This window comes from Carettochelys insculpta, chromosome 12, assembly GCF_033958435.1.
Source record: "Carettochelys insculpta isolate YL-2023 chromosome 12, ASM3395843v1, whole genome shotgun sequence".
Classification (NCBI taxonomy): Eukaryota; Metazoa; Chordata; order Testudines; family Carettochelyidae; genus Carettochelys; species Carettochelys insculpta.
This window is the reverse complement of record NC_134148.1, coordinates 9,183,701-9,203,704: the sequence shown is the minus strand read 5'-3', so window position 1 is coordinate 9,203,704 and position 20,004 is coordinate 9,183,701. Positions and strand designations below refer to the sequence as shown.

Genomic DNA, 20,004 nt, shown 5'->3' with positions numbered 1-20,004 from the left:
ACCTTCCTGATAATTCCTGTGCATTCTCAAGCAATATATTTATACTCCTTCTTATCATCCGTCCAAGTTCTCACTTCTTATATGCATCCTTTTTGAGTTTAAGATTGCCAAGGGTTTCCCTGGTAAGTCAAGCTGGTTTCCTACCATATTTGTGTTTCTTGCTGTGCACTGGGATGGTTTGTTCCTGTGCATTCAATAAGGCTTCTTTAAAATACTGCCAGTTCTCCTGGTCTCCTTTCTCTTTCATATTAGCTTGACCTAGACCCACAAGAGTTTCTTTAGACCTCAGTTCTGCCATTGCCCATTCATGGTGCCATTGCCTTTATCAGTCCTGCTGGTCTTTCTCCTTGTATTCCAACTCTTCTATTCTCAGTTCAATTTCCAGATACCACAGTTCCACAGAAGTGCTGAGTGAGGGTGACCTGCTGCTGAGTGGATTCTAGTAGCCCTTGGGTTTGGCTGGTTGCCCCCAAGCCCTTCCTGGTCTTCAGCCTGAAGAGCCCTCAGCAGCTGTCTGATGGCTCTCTGTGGAGACAGGCCCCAGCTCCTCATTCTTTTCCAGCTGGACAGTGAGCTGGGCTTTGGTGGGTTTGCCACTGGGCAGCCCTCTCACTTTGAAAACCTGAACTATGTCCTTTTTAAGGGCACTCTTATAAGCTGTCTCCCGCTGTTCCCAGGGGCTGCAGACTCAAAGGATGATGCTCACAGCTTCCCACAATTCCCAGAAGAACCCCTTCAGTGTGCCTGCCTCCTTATGGGTCACATCAGTCCCAGGGGGTTAGGCTGTAGGTCTCTCCACCTTCTGGGAGTGATCACAATGGATTCCAGGAGTAACCTCTCCTTGTGTGTAACACCCCATCTCCAGAACCACAACCACACTCTTTTTGGTTAAGTCATAGGCCCCTTTGCTTCTGGGAACTGCACTTTACTGCCCTTCTACATGCCTGGACCTTGCTAGCCCCACTGCTTCCTCCTGCATCCCTGTCACTTACTGCTGAATGCTCCAGCCATGGGATGCAGTACATCCCACCGCTGCCACAAGATGTAACAGAGTTTAGGGAGGAACCATTCCCTGCACCCTATATGCAAACAGCTGTGACTCATTCAGCAGGTGGAACAGAAGGTTTAGTAATTGACAGGGACACAGCCTAAAACAGATTTGTCAGCACAGAAACAGAAGCATCTCTCTCTGCAGCTGCCCAGTTCCAGTTCAAACCAGCCAGGCCTCTCCTCCCTCCTTTGTCCTGTTTCTTGGGGAAGAAAGGTTTTACTTGGTTGCCTAGTTAACAAAGAGCCTGGAGTCCCATTGTCTATGTGCGAGAAGTCACCACACTGAGATCCCCATTACCACTATGCACTGACACTGTGCCCAGGGAAACTGAGGCATCCAGCTGGTATTACTACAGGGTGTCAGGAACCACACACAATCTAAACAGGTGAGTAAAAACCTCACACAACCCATATCAACACAACATTAGACAGGCTGGATGAGGGGAGCTTTCTAATTGCAAGGACAAAAAGTAGAGTAGAAGTAAAAAGTTTGCTCAGCCCTGTGTTAGACACTGTTCAAGTATCAGAGACGTAGCCGTGTTAGTCTGTAGCTTTGAGAACAACAAGAAGTCTTGTGGCACCTTATAGACTAACAGATATTTTGGAGCATAAGGTTTCGTGGGCAAAGACCTGCTTCATCAGATGTATGAGTTGGGGGGGTGGTTTCAGAGGGGTATTTAAAGAGGGGGGTCCCAGTAAAGGGAGGGCCAGAGCTGACAAGGCCTATTCAGCAAGGTCTAGACCTTGTCAGCTCTGGCCCTCCCTTTTACTAGGACCCCCCTCTTTAAACACCCCTCTGAAACCACCACCCCCACTCATGCATCTGACGAAGCAGGTCTTTGCCCAGGAAACCTTATGCTCCAAAATATCTGTTAGTCTATAATGTGTCACAAGACTTCTTGTTGTTCTCTTAGACACTGTCACTTTACTCTCATGAAGAAAATCTGCTGTTACCTAAAATTGATGAAATTACAACTAGCCTATGTACAGTTATAACTGCAGAACGCTGAAGACCGGAATAGTTTGGAATATTATGTTTCACTGACAATATTACTGAGAGAGCTGCAAGCTCACTTCTACGAACACTTTTTCTACTGCTGCATAACTCTCAGCAACACCACGGACGCGAGGCTGATGCCACCTGGTTGTCCCCTCACTGCCTACGGCGCGATGTGTAACTCTTCTGCATTTAAACGATTGCAGTCCGCATGTGCGGAATACCGCGCGCGCGCACAGCCGGAAATCCCTGGGCAGGCCCGCGATAGGCCCCGGGCGGTCTGTGGCACACACCGGCGGTGGCTCGGCGGGATTCCTCGGCCTGTGGTGGGCAGCAGCAGAGCCCACCGTGCCGGCGCGGTCAGCCCGGGTGCAAGCGTTTCTCTGGAGAAGGAAGAGGCTTGGCAGTGTACGGTGGCATAGACGGATGAAGCACATCGTGTGGCCCAGGCCCATTCATTGCCGGGAGCGCGCTGAGCAGCGGTTGCCTAGTAACAGCAGGCGGAGCCAGCAAAGGTAGTGCCGCACTGGCTCCTCCTTCCGCAAAAGCCGGGTGATGTCAAGCGCCGGAATTCTAGACAGTTCCAGAGATGTCAGTGACGTAGGGTGGCGTCATTCCAGAAGGTTCGGCGCTGCGACTATAAAAGTCGCGGCGCCGAGCGGGCGCCCTGGGAGGGGGTCGTGAGTGTGCTCGCGGTAAGAGGGCGGGGGGGATCTGGGCCTTCCTCGCCTGCTTGCTTGAAGGGTAAGCTAGCCTGGAATGTCCTAGCTGCCGGCTGATGAGCTGGTTCCCCCGCTCTCCTGGGGCCAGGCCGCGACGCAGGTTTGTGCGCCGCCCGGGCTGGGCAGTACTGTGAGGGAGAGTCGGCGGGGTATCCCCGCAGTGCCGGGGGGGTTGTCCTAGGTCTGCCGCCCCTAACGCCGCGGTCGCTGTCCAGTTCAGGCAGCCATGGTGAAGGAGACGGGGTATTACGACATCCTGCAGGTGAAGCCCACGGCCTCCTCGGAGGAGATCAAGCGCGCGTACCGCAAACTGGCGCTGAAGTACCACCCCGACAAGAACCCCAATGAGGGCGAGCGGGTGAGTGAGGGAGCGGGCTGGCCTGAGGGCTCTGCTGCGGTTGAAGGGTGGGCGGGGGGTGAGATAAAAGTTCCGGATAATTCTAGAGGCGGGTTGGCGAGATCCGCTTAGACCGGGCAGGGAAAGAACTGAAACGCACCTGCCGGGCGGGGTGGGGTTTGCTTATGCCGGGCTTTCCGGCTCCGCAGTGCTAGGCTTGGTGCTGGCCTAGCAACCAGCTGGGCTGGGGACAGCCCCTTCTTGTAACTAGTCTCCTATTACAGCCGTTTCGAAGGGGCTTCCGTGGAGGCTACTGTTCGGCCCCTGAGTTTTTGCAACAGGAGACGTGCCTCGCAGGCTGTGGTCAGTAAAGTAATAAAAGGCGCTGGTTAAAAAACATATTTTTTTAACCAAATGGCTCTTACGTCAAGTGTCTCAGCTAAGCAAAAGAGTTGTCCTTGCATGAAAACCGTATTTTTAGGGTGGTTCTCCACTTTTGAGTTACGACTTTAATTTTCACTGGAGTACTGACTCAGTCGTGGATAGGGTTTTGCCTTGAGTTACAGGGATGGTGCAACTCAGTTTTTAAACAAATGGCTCAATTGGCCAGTATCATGATGCGTTTGGTATTAAAAGAGGAGCAAATTGGGAGCGTTTGGGTTTCAAGACTGTTCATTGGTCAGTGGAAGGCAAGTTAGTTATGTTTAGCTAGGTGCAAATGCCTGACTATTGCTCTTATAAACAGTAGCTGTTTTTTTTATAGTGCAGGGTGGTTCTCTGTCATCACTGTGATGCATTTAGTGAATGACAGTATAATGCTCTTATTGTTAAAGGGAATCCATAATTAAGTATAATGTATTTTACAGGCCCTTTTGAGTGTTAACTTTTTGCTAATGTCTTTTGAAACTTGGTCTTAGATGCTTTCATAAGCTTGAAAGGGGATGATTACTAGCTCCACTATCACAAGCCTGTGGAAGAAGTGGATTGACACCATTACTGTTTTTATACTCTTTTCTGATTCATGGAAATTACTATACTGTTACTAAGAAATTCAGTTAATCAGTATTCGGTTTGCTGTAAACAAGACTCAAAATGACTGCTATGACCATTTTAATGACTGCCATGCAGTGCCAAGTGAGGTGATAGTTTTAAGACAGACAGCTGCTTATATTGCTGCTGTATTGCACTACTGATAGAATTTGTGGAGCTGTGTTTATGGTGGCAACAGCATGAAAGTGCACAAGAAAAAGATAATTGGGATAGAAAATTTGTCTTTCTCAATCATCTGATGAGATGAAAAGCACTGTGGTTACTTGCTCTGAAAACTAGCTGTAGACCTAGGCCAGGCTCTGCAACCAGAATAGTTTAAAAAAGCCACTTTTTTTCAAATTCAGTTACAAATCAATATTTAAAGAGCTGCAGTGCATATGAATGAGATGATCCTTAATAAAGAATGTCAAACTACTTTTTGTAACCCCTGTTTTAAGAACAGTGGACTTAGTGATTTGTGCCAGCCAGAAACATTAAGTTTTTCCTATTGAATGGGAGAACAAATGAGGACAGGGAAAATACTGCACCTGGGGATGGGCTCTTAAGCAGTGAGGAGCAATGTTCACATCAATCTTCCACCCCCACCCCCCATTTACAGGCTCTACCCCCTTGAGCCCCCAAACCTGTCAGCCATCTCTAGGCTTTACCCACTTCAGCCCTCCAAATCCACCCCATCCCACAAACCTGCCCCACCTTCCCCAGGCTTAATCCCTCCCAGCCCCAAACCCACCCCCTATCCTTAAGCTTAGCCCCTCTTGCTTCAGGGTGAGTTAACTTTACACAAGGGCCACAAGGCAGAACTACAGCCCCCCCCACCCTAGAGCTTGGGGGAAGGGGTGAGGATCAGAAACCCCCATGGCATGAGCTCCATCTTGGCCTGCTGGACGCATTAGTGCTAGGAACCCTACCACAGGAGAGCTCCTGGCTAGCCTGTGAAGGGGTAGTCACATTCTCAGGTGCTGGCTGTGGTGGGTTGCCCTGGGATGGGGGCATGGACCTGACCAGGTTGTCTGTGCACACCAGCTGCCAGCAGAGTGGAGGCACTGGCTGCTGCAGGGATGCAGCAAAAGCAGCCCCAGGCTCTGTCCTGGAGACAGGGACCTGGCAAGTTAGAGTTGGACTGTACTGAGGGTTCAGCAGCATTCACACCCCTGCTCTCAGTGGGGAAGGAGCCAAGTGCCATACTGCTGCAGGGGCTGTGCATCCCAGGCTGCTGGCTGTGCTGCTGTCTTGGCTGGCACTGAGCAGAAGCTCTGTGGCTGGGGGAAGGGAGCTCCACCTCACAGGGGGACTGAGGCATTGGCCAGGCTGCAGTAGGGCAAGGAGCCAACGCATCCTAGGCTTATGAACTTAAGGATGCTTCTAGGAACTACCTTAAAGGGCATAAGTGAAATCCATACTTCTGGTTTTTAAAGAGCAGTGTGCAGAACAAACGCTGAAAGAACAGAGGTTGTAGACTAGCGTGCAATTAATGCAGTCCAGGGTGTCTTCAATTTTTAGAATTTTGCTATTTTATTAATGTACTAATTTTAGAAATGTTCTGTGTAATTACTTTTATAAACTGATCTCTAACCAAAAAGAATACAAGATGCTCCTCTACTGAAGAACGCTAAATGCCTTATAGTAGGGTCTTGATCACAGAGACATATGCGGGTGACATTTGGCAGATCATGAGGAACACGGATCATAAAACAAATAGCCAACAGAACTGATCCTGAATCAAGTCTCTAGAAAAAGTTCAAAAATATGGTGGTTCTTCGAGTGTCCCCATGGGTGCTCCACATTAGGTGTTGGGCTCGCCCAGCGCCGCAGATCGGATCTTCCAAGCAGTTTCTGCCAGACCGTGCGTGCGCTGGTGCGCGCCGCTCCCTTGCGCGCTCCTGGCCACATGCGCGATCCGGTCCCCACCAGTTCCTCTTAACCGCTGTCGGCTGCAGACGGAATCCGACTAGGCTATGGCCAAGTTAGCGTATTCAATGGTTTTAGCTGTTTTTCTTTAAAGTTTTCAAGTTCTTAGTCTATTGTTAAGTTAGCCAGTTGTTTTCAAAAAAAAAAAGGAAACAACAAGCGGGACAGAATTCAGTCCGGTCCTAGTAACAAGCGGAGCACCGGAGGCCAGGAGCCTAGGGCCATTAGCCCTCCTGCTGCGGCAGGCTATCCAAGAGGGGGAAAACAGCACAGAGAAGGTGCTAAGTACCCCATTAACAACTAAAAGACTCACCAACAATGTCCTCTTCAGGATTCAAGAAATGTGAGTCTTGCCGAGAGGCAATGCCAGCGTCTGATGGGCACAGTCACTGTATAAGGTGCCTTGGGGAGTCCCATGTCATGCAGAAATGCTCCTTCTGTGCAAAATTAACAGCCAGAGCAAGAAAGGATAGGGAGATGCGGCTTAACATGCTGCCAATCGACAAGGCCCTCCAGCCAGATGTGCCAGAGCGGCCGCAGCAGGAGGGACCCTCCGGGGCCCATAAAAGGAAAGCCGCCTCCCTCACCCCATCAGCGCAAAAACGGAGGAAAGTCTCCCCAACCCGATCCCTGCCGGCAGCAACAGCGAGCGGGACGGGAGGAGCGCACAGCCCCCAGCCGCAGCAACAGCTGATCGGCGGCGGCACAGAGAGCCACGTGGAGGCGGCTCAGCCTCCGGTGATCAAACTTCCGCCCCGCACCACAGGCAGGGCAGCGGCTAAACAAGCGCCGGTACCGGCAGCACCGCAGGCAGCGGCACCGACCCCCGGGGAACCGGCGGTGCAGAGTGTGCAGGCACGCAGCCTGCAGGCACCGGAGGACACCGCCCATGCGGCACTGCCCATGAGAGTGCTGAGCGCGGCGCAGACGGGGCTGAGATCCGCTGCACGTCAGGGGGCGGAGCCACCCCCTCAAGGGAGGGGGAAGGCTGCACAGAAAATAAGGCACCGCAGCCCCTCTCCAGACAGGGCTGCAGAGTTGCTTTCTCTCAGCCCTCCGCTCATGCTGCAGACTCCAACTAGAAGGCAGGGGTCCCCCCCCTAGCCTACCCGGAGCCCCCATCTCCATTTTTACAACCAGCCTCACCCTGGCTGGGACCCCCTTCGCCCTTCCTGGGGTTTGAGCCGCTGGAGTACTATCACAAATCGCTCTCTCTAGTGTCCCAGGTCTCTTGATGATCTCGCTCCCCCAGACGCAGGGGGTATGCACCAAGGGAGTGGTCCAGGTCACCTTCCCAAGAACAGTGCCCATGCTGCCATGGTCGTCCCTATCACGTGGGGCATAGACACCACCGGTAGTCTACCAGGGAAAGATCCCCACAGACGGTCCCGTATCCCCGAGGGCAATCGCGAACGGGGACAGAGACTCAAGTATCTCAGGGGGAACTGGTTATGGAACCCCGAGATTTTCCCTTGCAGGCTTCCAGCAAGCGGATGTACCATTCCCAACAGGAACCGGAAGGGTCCAGAGAGGCGTATCCTAGTGGTTCCTCGCTCTCCTCCCCGGACGAGGCTACAGCCCCGGGGGACATCCATCCTCCTGACGATCTCAAACAGTTTCAAGAGCTGTTTAAAAGGGTGGCCTTCACGCAAGGCATCCAGACAGCAGAGGTGCAAGAGAAACACCATAAGCTCCTCAAAAATCTGAGACCTCCGGCCTCCTGCAAAATAGCAATACCGCTTGACGAAGCAATCTTGGAGTCCGCCACTATGATATGGCAGACCCCTGCAACTATTCCGCCTGTCCACAAGAGAGCGGACAAGAAATACTTCGTGCCGGCGAAGGGCATGGAGTTCCTGTTCAGCCACCCACAACCAAATTCCTTGGTGGTGGAGTCGTCGCAACAAAGATCAAAGACATCTCAATTCAAGACGGGGGGAACAGACAAAGATGCCAAGAAGCTAGAGCTGTTCGGCAGAAAGGTCTACTCCTCCTCCACACTACTGTTGCGAATGGCAAATTACGCAGCGCATCTAGCGAACCACAATTTCGACAACTACACTAGGTTAACCTCCCTCATGGACTCGCTTCCAGAGGACAAGAAACGGGTGCTCAAGGCCATCGTGCAAGAAGGCTATGCGGCCTCGAGGACGGGAGTTCAGATCGCCCTGGATGTTGCGGACACAGCAGCACGCTCCACAGCTATGGCAGTGGTGATGCGAAGGGAGTCCTGGCTCCAGACTTTGGGCATACCGAGGGACCTGCAGGCAAAGATCGTCGATCTTCCCTCTGACTCGCAGAAGCCGTTTGCTGAATCAACTGACTCGGTCCTTCATTCCAGTAAAGATTCAAGAGCCACACTTAGGACCCTGGGGATTTACACCCCTCCATACAGAAAGAAAAAGTACTACCCTCAACAAAGACAGTACCAGTACCAGCCACAGCGTCCCCAGTACCACAGGGGTTATGAGCAAGGGTGACATCAACAGCACCAGCAGTACAGAACTCCCAGGCGACGTTCCCAACAGAGCCGTGCGTCCTCGGGGCAGGGCCAAAGGCCACAAGTTTGACACACAGATCCAGGGCTGCACCATCACTACCATCGCACAAGGTCATCCGAAGCAGTTATTCCACCATCGCCTCTGACCATTCTATGACCAGTGGCAAAGGATCACCACAGACAAATGGGTGCTGGAGATCATAGCCATGGGGTACGCCATCCCCTTCCAGTTGCTCCCGCTGCCACGACCTCCACCCAGGCCCCACCTCCAGGAGGCCTCCCACGTAGCGAGGCTCAAGCAGGAGGTAGACCATCTCATGCTCATAGGGGCAGTAGAAAGAGTGCCGGAGCAACTGCAAGGGAAAGGGTTCTACTCGAGGTACTTCCTCACGGAGAAAAAGACGGGAGGCTGGAGGCCCATCTTAGATCTTCGAGGCCTCAACCGGTACCTGCGCAAGCAACGCTTTCGGATGATCGCAATCGCCTCCATCCTTATGGCACTAGACGATGGAGATTGGTTCGCAGCCCTCGACTTACAAGACGCGTATTTTCACATAACTATCCATCCGTCTCACTGACGATTCCTCCGGTTCATGGTAGGCAAAGAACATTTTCAATACAATGTCCTACTGTTCAGCCTCTCCTCGGCCCCCAGAGTCTTCACCAAGACCTTGGCAGTGGTGTCAGCCTACCTGCACAGACGGGGTATTTATATTCCCGTATCTGGACGACTGCCTACTCAAAGGGGCCTCGAAGGAGGAGGTACTACGCATGATACGTGTCACAGCAGGCACGTTCTCTTCGCTTGGTCTGGTTATCAATCTGGCAAAATCAAAGATAGACCCCACACAGGACATAGAGTTCATAGGGGCACGCATAAATTCTGTTACAGCGAGAGTGTATCTGCCAGACACACGCTTTCAGGCCATCGGCTCCCTCGTGCAAGTCATCACCTTCAGCCCTATGGTGCCGGTCCTGACGTGCTTACAGCTGCTGGGCCACATGGCAGCGGCAACGTTCGTAGTACAGAACGCCAGGTTACACATGCACAGCATGCAGCACTGGCTGGCGAACGTATACAAACCGGCAGCACACACCGTTCACAGGGTGGTGTCGCCCACAACAGAGGTGCGCAAATCCCTGCAATGGTGGGTAAACCCCAAGAACTTGCTAACAGGGGTACCCTTCCACCAACCACAAATATCGTTTTTTCTTACTACAGATGCCTCCCTCATAGGGTGGGGAGCACACATGGGCGAAGAGGTGACGCAAGGGCTGTGGTCCTCCACGGAGCAGTCACTGCACATAAATATACTGGAGCTCAGAGCAGTGTTCAACGCCTGCAGACACTTTCGAGACCATATACAAGGCAAAGTAGTCGGGATCAGCACAGACAATACCTCCACCATGTTTTATATAAATCGGCAAGGAGGAGCTTGGTCCCATGCCTTATGTGCGGAAGCAGTCCAGTTATGGAACTGGTGCATCGCCAACAATATAATCTTGAAAGCCTCGTACTTACCAGGCGCTCACAATGTGAAGGCAGACCAGCTGAGCAGGCGTTTCGCACTCACGCACGAGTGGCAGATCCGTCCCGATCTGCTACCACCGATTTTCCACGCATGGGGTTTTCCCCAGATAGACCTGCTTGCAACTCAACACAACAAGAAGTGCCCACGATTCTGCTCCAGGGCAGGACTGGGACGGGGGTCCCTGGGGGACGCATTCGCGATCTCCTGGAGGGGCCCCCTGCTTTACGCTTTTCCTCCCACAGTGCTGATCCACAAAGTCTTGCAGAAAGCCAGGAGGGAAGGAGCCCGAATGATCCTGATAGTCCCAACGTGGGATCGACAGCAATGGTTCCCCCTACTCCTGCGCATGTCGGACCGTCCACCGATGCCCCTTCCGGTGGCTCCGGATCTGCTAACGCAAGCCCAGGGGTCCATAGTGCATCTGCACCCCCAAGGCCTGCGACTACAAGCGTGGTTAATCCATGGCTCAGCTCCCTAGAGAGCACATGTACGGAGGAAGTGCAGCAAGTCCTAGACAGTAGCAGGAGGACTTCCACCAGGAAGACCTACAAGCAGAAATGGACTCGCTTCACGGCATGGTGTTCTACCAAACAGCTAGCCCCCCTTTCGGTGCCTATACCTGTAATATTAGAGTATCTACTGGACCTCAAGAGAGGAGGACTCTCACTATCCTCGTTAAGGTCCACCTTGCCGCCATTTCGGCGTTCAGACACGAAGAGGAAGGGCACACTGTGTTCGCCCATCCCATGGTTACCAGGTTCCTCAAAGGGTTGGTAAACCTATACCCCCCTCGGAAACCGCTTCCACCTTCGTGGAACTTGGACCTGGTGCTTAATGCGCTAACGGGACCACCGTTCGAGCCTTTGGCCACGGTTTCCCTCCGCCTCCTTACGATAAAGACGACCTTTCTTCTCGCAATCACGTCAGCTCGCAGGGTGAGCGAGCTTGCGGCAGTTATGGCAACGCCACCCTGCACTGTTTTTTCCAAGGAGGCGGTAACCACACGGTTGCATCCAGCCTTTGTTCCTAAAGTTTCTTCTGAGTTTCACATTAACGAACCTATTGTGTTACCCTCGTTTTATCCAAAGCCTCATAACTCTAACAAAGAGGTGCGCCTACCCCTCCTGGACATGAGGAGGGCGCTAGCCTTCTATATAGACAGGACCAAGTCCGTCCGGAAAACGGATAGACTCCTAGTCTCTCTCGCTCTCAAATCGAAAGGAGAAGGTCTCTCTTCGCAGAGAATCTCAAAGCACATCGTATCCTGCATAAAAATGTGCTACGAACTCAAAGACTCCTTTACTGGCCACGCCCAGGGCTCATTCCACTAGGGCGGTGGCGGCATCAACAGCCTTTTTCAAGGGCGTTGTGCTAAAAGACATTTGCAGAGCGGCGACCTGGTCATCCTATGACACCTTCGCCAAACATTACGCCCTTCACAGGGTATTCCAAGACGATACCCGTCTCTCGACAGCGGTCCTCTCGGGGACAAGCTGCACATAATCCGATTACCCACCTCCTATCTTGGGTTACTGCTGGGTAGTCACCTAATGTGGAGCACCCACGGGGACACTCGAAGAAGAAAGAAAGGTTACTCACCGTAGTAATGGTGGTTCTTCGAGATGTGTCCCCGTGGGTGCTCCACTACCCGCCCATCCTCCCCGCTTCGGATCTCTGTTTAGTGTTTTGCAGGAGCATCCGAGGCGGTTGGTCAAGGAACTGGCGGGGACCGGATCGCGCACGTGGCCAGGAGTGCGCAAGGGAGCAGTGCGCACCGGCGCATGCGCAGTCCGGCAGAAACTGCTTGGAAGATCCGATCTGCAGCACCGGGCGAGCCCGACACCTAGTGTGGAGCACCCCCGGGGACACATTTTGAAGAACCACCGTTACTACGGTGAGTATCCTTTCTTTCCTGTCACTTTTGTTTTCAGCCTGTTACATAATAGAACTATTAAGTTCAGATTCACATAATAAAATTTCTCTTAAAACCAAGAAATGTACCCACTTCTACATAAGATGTATTTTCTGACCACTTAATGTCACTGAAACACCTCTGTATTTTCATTTATAGAAAAAGTTTAAGGCTAATTTGACCAGAATATTGGGGTTAAAGCCTACAGGTGTAACACAACATAAAGCCCTTCCTTGCTGTATCATTAGGGATGTAAATCATTATCCACTTAAATGGTAGGGGTATAGCTGTCTGGGCCAGACAGTTAAGAAAGGTTGATGGGATTGTTGCAAATTGTATTTACCATCTTTGTACAGCATAGAAATCCCTATGCTTTGGGGAAAACATTGCAGAAACACAGGTGTTTCAGTAGTATCTGTACACTTTAACTACGACTGCTTTTTGGCACAAAAGGATTGCAAGTACTGCAGGAAAATCCTGTTGCAGTTCAAATTTTTGAGATTGAGGTTCTTGCCATTGGTCATAGTTGCTCAGTTTTTCTCTTTCTCTTTTTTTAGTTTAAGCTCATATCCCAGGCTTATGAAGTTCTGTCGGATCCAAAGAAAAGGGACATCTATGACCAGGGTGGGGAGCAGGCTATTAAAGAAGGAGGCTTGGGTGGCAGCAACTTCTCTTCACCTATGGACATCTTTGACATGTTCTTTGGTGGTGGAGGCCGAATGAATAGAGAGAGAAGAGGTACATAGCTCTATAGAGAAATTCTAGAAACTTACTATGAACTAATGCACAAGACACCTAACTGCTGCAACATTGCTTAATTTTCTTAAAAATGCATCTAATGTGGCTACTGTTACTAGCAACAGCCTAGATCATTGAAAGTATGAGCTTGAGCTGTTGATTATAGAAACCTTTCTAACATGTACTCAATACCAAAAATAAAACAACCTAGCTATGACTTCCATCTATGGCCTACTTAACATAACTTGGAGGAGAGACAGTGGCTAGAATAGATTAATAGGAATTAGGAGCTATTTCTAGAGCTGCAGTTGACTTGCTGATAACACTTTGGACCAGTTGCGTGATAGGGGAAATATGGACTTTATAGAGTTATATGTAATGCTTACAAACAAAAGATGGAGGAAGAGGAATTAAAGTAAGAAGTCTTGATTTGCTTTTGGTAGCACTCTGTATGGACTAACAGTTATCTCTGTTACTATTCTGTTTAGTTAGTTTTACTGTCTATGCCTAGCCCCCATTTCCTGTGGGTTTAATAATAGAGGAAGAAACTTCTTCAAAATTATGCCACAAACTGAACAGGGAACATGAAGGCAGGTCTAGTATTAAAAAGCTTGTAAATAGGCTGTCTCATGTTGACAATATTTTGCTGTCTGTTAATCTAATTTTGTAGATTGTAGACTTGCTAGTCTATGGACACCTTAAGATCTCGTGTAAGTGGATGCAACTCAGTGGAAGCTGATAGAAGTTGCATTTGCTTACACCAGGGTTGAATTTGGCCTTTAAAATTTGTAACAAATTGAAATTCCTCAGAGTGAACATGTGTAGCAAGCAATCTGTTTAGAGATCTTGTTGTAATAATAAATAGCCACTGTTTGTATTAGCCTTTTAATTCTAAACTTTTTCTTGAAGGCAAGAATGTTGTGCATCAGTTGAGTGTCTCTCTTGAAGACTTATACAATGGAGTTACAAGGAAGTTGGCGCTGCAAAAGAATGTAATCTGTGAGAAGTGTAAAGGTATGAACTTGAGTAATGCAGAGCGTATTCATTCAGTTTTGTGAAGTACAAACTGAGGGAAAAGGACTGCGTGGCTACATGAATCTCTCTTAAGCCTATCATTAGCTATCAAGAGTGTCAAAGCCTCTCTTACATTTTACTTCAGAATAAGGCCATTTCAAGTAAGACTTAGTGTATTAGAGAATATTACCTAGATATTGTTTTTAGCTCCCTAGGGAGCAGTAGTAAAACTAAGATAAAGGATGCTTAAAAAGCCACTTTTTTTTTTTTGAACATTAAACCAGCCATTTATGTTCTTGAAGATCCTCAGTTAGATCTGTTAAACATAATATGCATACATAATTGTTTAATCTTTAGTGTTTTAACATGAAGCTTTAGGCTACTCCAACAATTTTTGTATAGTTCTAGCAAAAAGCTTTGTTTCAGAATACTCAGGGTGCCAAGTGGCTTCATTTCCAAGAAGTTTACTGACTGGAAAAAAACCTTCCAATGTGAAGGAACAGGAGAGTAAAATTAAGGGTCCAATTCGAAAAGCACCACTATCTGATTTAACATGTAAATAACACTTGTGGAAGAGATGTGTATGTGGACTTAATTCAGAACCACATGGATTTGGTAGCACTATTGGAAAGCTGGTATACAAACTACATCTTTGGCGCACTGCCCTCCTAATGCTAAGAACTAGAGTTCAAGAAGTATTATTTCAGTGTGGCTATGCCTACATTAGCAAGGTGTGTGGTGTGGCTTTTTTTTTCCAAAAAGGAATCCTGTGGAGTATCTGTACAGTGGGTGTTTTGTTTGTGTTTTTTTAATATTAAAGTGGAATAATGCAACACTTCTTGCAACAACCCTCTTCCTCTTGCAGATGAGGAAGTGGTGCCTTTTTTCCAAAAGGTTATTTCAAGATAAATACGTAAACACCCCAGGGCTGCAGCCGCCTCCCCCCCCCCCCCCCCCCCGCCCCAAAAAAAAAGCAGTCCTCATGGCAGTGGATTTCTTTGATCACTAGCTGGCTATTTTGAAAGAAGGCGGGGCTGTGTGGATGCTTTCTATGTGGAGTGGGTCTTTTTTTTTTTCCAGCTTTTTGTGTGTGGATTTGCTATTGAAGTTTCTTTGGAAGAGATCTTCTAGAAGAACTTATTTTGAAAGACTCCTATAGTGTAGATGTAGCCTGTGGTACTGAATGAATAGCTTTCCCTAAGATGTTGACTTTTGACTTCTTTCATTCTGTCTCAAGGATATGGTGGAAAGAAAGGAGCAATAGAAAAATGTCCTATGTGCAAAGGAAGAGGAATGCAGGTTCTTGTTCAGCAGATTGGACCTGGCATGGTACAGCAAATTCAAACTATGTGCTCAGAATGCAAAGGCCAAGGTGAACGAATAAACCCCAAGGACAGATGTGACAAATGCAATGGATGTAAAGTTGTTAGAGAGAAAAAGATAATAGAAGTTCACATTGATAAAGGTAAGCATATTTTTAAGTAGCTCAATCTCAAATTTAATGTAAAGCTTTGGAAGTGTACGGATTTGTCCCAGCAATTGAGTGTTTAAAATGAGTACTGGTGCACATTTAAACCAATGTTACGGTATTGGTGCCTAATAAAGCAGGTAATAAGCCTAGTAACTTAAATTACCTTTCACAGGTGTGAAAGATGGGCAAAAACTAGTATTTCATGGCGAAGGAGATCAGGAACCTGACTTGGAACCTGGTGATGTTATAATTGTGCTGGATCAGAAGGATCATAGTGTCTTTCAGAGAAGAGGACATGATTTAATTATGAAAATGAAAATTCATCTCTCTGAGGCTTTATGTGGCTTCAAAAGGACCATTGAAACTCTGGATAGTAGAGTTCTTGTTATAACTTCTAGACCAGGTAGGCTTTCAAATTTTGTTCTTAGTAAATGTGTTAGTTGGCAAAAGTGACACTTCACTGTTTTAAGGTTTCTCTGAATTTGTTACAGGACTGGGATTTTGGAAATTGGTCAACCCTGATTTGACTAAGTTGTCACAGTTCCTTCTCATGTTCTACCTCAAACTCCAACTTGTTGGCTTCCTCTCTCACAAGTAGAGCAGCTAGCACTACCTGTGGGTGAGGTTGCCTGCCACTTGGAAGTAGAAGATCTTGGTTTGGATTGTTCTCTAATCTTTCCAAAAGTTTGGCATTGGGAGTAAAGAACTATGAAGCTGCTGAATCCATGTGGAGCTAAAACATTTGCTGCTAGAGAATCCATTAAAAGGGAAACAAATTTAAAACTCTCTCATTTTGGATTTTTCACTTATCCTTTTCAAGGATTACTTCTAAAATAGGAGTAGATATAAGGAGTATAGTTTTTTCTCCCCTCCAGTGAAGGGGGAATGAGGGGAAAGCATGTGTTGTAAACCAGCATATCCTACACTTGACTTTTTTTTTTAACTTGTACATACCTGATCCTTGTGTCATTTGGGTTTTCACAGTAATGGTGAATGGCTTACACTTGTAAATATAAGAATGATTGATTGATTCCTGTCACAAAGATTTTTGCGGTTAAGGCACTAAAACCAAATACACACTGACACGTCATTTTTGTGGACAGGTGAAGTGATAAAGCATGGAGACCTAAAATGTATCCTTAATGAAGGAATGCCTATCTATAAGTCTCCACTGGACAAAGGTTACTTAATTATACAATTTATGGTAAGCTTTTCCTGTTTGCTACTTTTTAAATAGAATATTCAAGGCAAGCAATCATGGGGAAAACACTTGGAGGAAGCAGGTCTCTGCCCATGAAAGCTTTATGCTCCAAAATAACTGCTTGGGTATATAAGATGCCATAGGACTTACGGTTTTTGTGGATACAAACTAACACCGCTTATCCCTCTGACTTTAATTTTAGGTCATGTTTCCAGAGCATCACTGGCTTCCCAGGGAAAAACTGCCTATATTGGAAGCTTTGCTTCCTCCGCGAGAAGACATCATGATTACAGATGACATGGATCAAGTAGAACTTACAGAGTTTGATCCAAGAGAGCAAACTTACCGAAATAATAGAGAAGTATATGAAGAAGATGAAGAAGGTCCCAGAACAGGCGTGCAATGTCAGACATCTTAAAATGAATGCAATGGCTGAGTCATCTGGAATGTAAATTTTCACAATGAAAACTGCATGGTTTTTTATTCTTCAGCAAATAGAGTTGCTGTGTTTGTCCATATATTTGTAAGCAATTAATATTTAAGTGTTCCTGGTCTTTACATATAATTTCTCAGCTATGTAGCTGAGAAAACTGACTGCATATTTAAGCTGCTGTAAAACAGCTTTAGTGAAGCAGTGACCTCCATCAGTACTATTTAAGACTCTTGCAATACCAGTTTAGTGTTTATGTAAATATTTTTCATACTGGAAAGTGTTTCCTACAATAAAACACCTTAGGTCCACATGAACAGCTATCTGTAAACACAGTTGTCTGTTTTCTTTCATTAAGCCTGTACCGAAGGTCTGCAAATCTTTATTCCCTTCACCCACCTAGAATCAAATAAGGAACTGAGACTAAGCTATAGCAATCAGTCTCAGAATTGACTTGGTTTTTAGTGTTTCCCTCAAATTTTTCACAGTATATCCCTGTTGAGTACATCTACACTATAACTGGGAGTAGGTCAGACATTATCCTCGTTCTTGCTCACAAACCACCTTGTCCCCTGCTTGTCGGCATTTGCTTTGCTTTCTCAGTAGGAGAGCACTCTTGCATGTACTATTTATACAAGTGCTTGCCATGGCAAAGCTTTTATTTGCAGGTGGGGGGGGAGAAGGGGTATTCAAATACATGAGCAACACAAACTTTGTCCAGAGTGGAGGAAATAAAGTCTCTGCTAACATTAGGTTGAATAAGCAGTTTAGGTTAGCTAGAATTGGTTCTTATTAAAGCAGACACTAACGTTTTCTAAAGGGGACTTGCACCCACTGATTCCCTTTGGTCCTGAAATCTCCCAGCTGTGCACAGTAGACTAAACCTACATTTTTAGAAATAGTAGGTACTGTCACTAAACAGCCACAATTCATGAGAAAAATAGGATCCTGCTTTAAATAATGGGGTCTGTTGTTGCTTAATGGAAAAGCAAAGGCTGGCTGTAGTTGAGCTTTCTTCATTTCACTGATAAGCCTGTACCTGTATAACCATAAGTAATGGCTGAGTATGTAATTTCACAAGCCTGGACTATCAACCAGATTAAGGGTCAAAGTAGAGAGCTACTTCTAGTGTAGGCAAGTGATAGAGCTCTGTTCATAGGAACATACTTCTGTCCGTGGGCGTGTCTATATAGAGAGAGCAAAGCAAAGCCTGAGAGAGTACCCCCTACTGATGGCAATTGGCATAAGGACATAGGGCTGGTTTAAAGGCACCCCCTTGTATGTGAGCACATTTAGTATCTGTACTGTAGTTTCCTACCTCAGTTGCATTAACATTCCTTTTCCACTTAAGGAATTCCTTTCTTGAGCAAAAGGTTTCTACCTGCAGAACAACTTGCACCTTCAGCCCTTGCTCTCAATGAGGAAGAGTAACACTTCTGTAACAGGCAGGCTAGTTTACTGTAGCTACTCTGACACTTGCTCTTGTGAGATGCAATAATAAACACTAAGAAGTAATCTTACATGCTACATGGAAGTTTGAAGAGCATCTCACCTTGAAATGCTTTTAGTATTTCCTCAAACTGCCAGTTAATACAAAAAGGTACAATGACATATCCACAAGAACTGTGAAATTAAGCCTGTATTTTACTTGTGGTAGCATCAACCATAAAAATTAATATACTTAGTGTAACTTATGTACTCAGAACTGAAACTCTAGTAAAACCTAATGCGAGACAGAAAGTAGAAGCTCAGACAATTCACATGTTTTGCATCAATAGTTTACCTACCATGTGCCTTAGAGAGAAATTTGATTTCCTGTAGCAGTCATCTAAACAACTTTTATGAAAGGAAACTTTCCCTCCACAGCTTGCTTTGGTTTTAAAATACTGAATTTTAACTGGCATTTCAGAGCGTAAGTTTTTGTGGGCAAAGACCCACTTAATCAGATGCATGAGTTGGGGGGAGGGGTTTCAGAGAAGGATTTAAAGGAGAGGGCAAGAACTGACATGGTCTATTCACTCATGGTGGAAATGGCCCATTATCAGTAGCCTACATCAAGTAAGAAGAAAAGTCAGATCAGTGGGGCGATGTGGCCTATTGTCAGATTGTAATGTGGAGGTGTGAACTTCAAGAGCAGAGAAACTGCTTTTGTAGTGGGCCAACCACTCCCAGTCTGTTTAATCCTTGGTTGGTGGAGTCAAATTTGCAAATGAATTGCAGCTCAGAGAGTTCTCCATTTTATTTTTGAATTTTTGTAGGACTGCTACTTCTAAATCGGTTAGTGTCTCAGTAAAAGTAGATTTAAGATTTGCAAATGAATTCCAGCTCAAAGATTTCTCTCCATTTGATTTTTGAATTTTTTTTTTTGTTGTAGGACTGCTACTTTTAAATGTTACTCAGACACTAACCAATTTAAAAGTAGCAGTCCTACACCAAACAAAATATTCAAAAATCAAATGGAGAGAGAAATCTTTGAGCTGCAATTTGACTCCGTCAACCAAGGATTAAACAGAGACTGGGAGTGGTAGGCTTGTTACAAAAGCAGTTTCTCTGCTATTGATATTTGCACCTCCACATTCCAATCCAACAGTGGGCCACATCTCCCCAACTGATCTGACCTGTTTTCTCCTCTCTTGCTGTAGACTACCAATAAAGGCCCATTTCCACCCTGACTGAATAGGCCGTGTCAGTTCTGGCCCTCTCCTTTACTGAGCCCCACCTCTTTAAATCCTTCTTTGACCCATCTCCCCACTCATGCAGCTGACGAAGTAGGTCTTTGCCCACAAAAGCTTATGCTCTGAAATGTTAAGTCTGCAAGGTGCTTCAGAACTTCTTGTTTTTGAAGATACAGACTAATGTGGCTACCTCTGATACTTAAATTTTAACTGGAATACCAAATTGTTTTTCCATGTACTACAGTGCATTTTCCCCCAACGCTCTGGCCCCTAAGCTAGGAAATGGGTAAACTTACAGCTAATATTTCACTTCTAGCAAATACAATATAAAAAGTTTTAGGGTTGGGGAAGGAGCATTGTGGGTATATTCCATAATATTTGTGGCCTTGTTTGACTAATTGAGAATTTAATATCCAACATTAATTTTATTAATAGTTCATAAAGTTTGAGAAAAGACACACCAACCA

General features: G+C 46.9%; 1 protein-coding gene across 3 annotated transcripts; it reads left to right on the top strand.

The window, feature by feature from the left end:
• Positions 1-2,719: 2,719 nt before the first annotated feature.
• Positions 2,720-18,903, top strand: DNAJA4 (DnaJ heat shock protein family (Hsp40) member A4). 3 transcript variants are annotated; one of them, XM_075007006.1, is made up of 8 exons: positions 2,720-2,742; positions 2,985-3,127; positions 12,566-12,746; positions 13,656-13,760; positions 14,998-15,225; positions 15,404-15,634; positions 16,335-16,435; positions 16,635-18,893. In XM_075007006.1, exons 2-8 carry the CDS (start codon positions 2,996-2,998, stop codon positions 16,848-16,850), a joined length of 1,194 nt encoding a protein of 397 aa, XP_074863107.1. In that variant the 5' UTR covers positions 2,720-2,742; positions 2,985-2,995; the 3' UTR covers positions 16,851-18,893. The 3 variants fall into 3 exon arrangements, with proteins under 3 accessions (XP_074863107.1, XP_074863108.1, XP_074863106.1); XM_075007005.1 differs by lacking the exon at positions 2,720-2,742 and adding an exon at positions 2,767-2,869; XM_075007007.1 differs by lacking the exons at positions 2,720-2,742; positions 16,335-16,435 and having other exon boundaries at positions 2,749-3,127; positions 16,635-18,903.
• Positions 18,904-20,004: the final 1,101 nt, after the last annotated feature.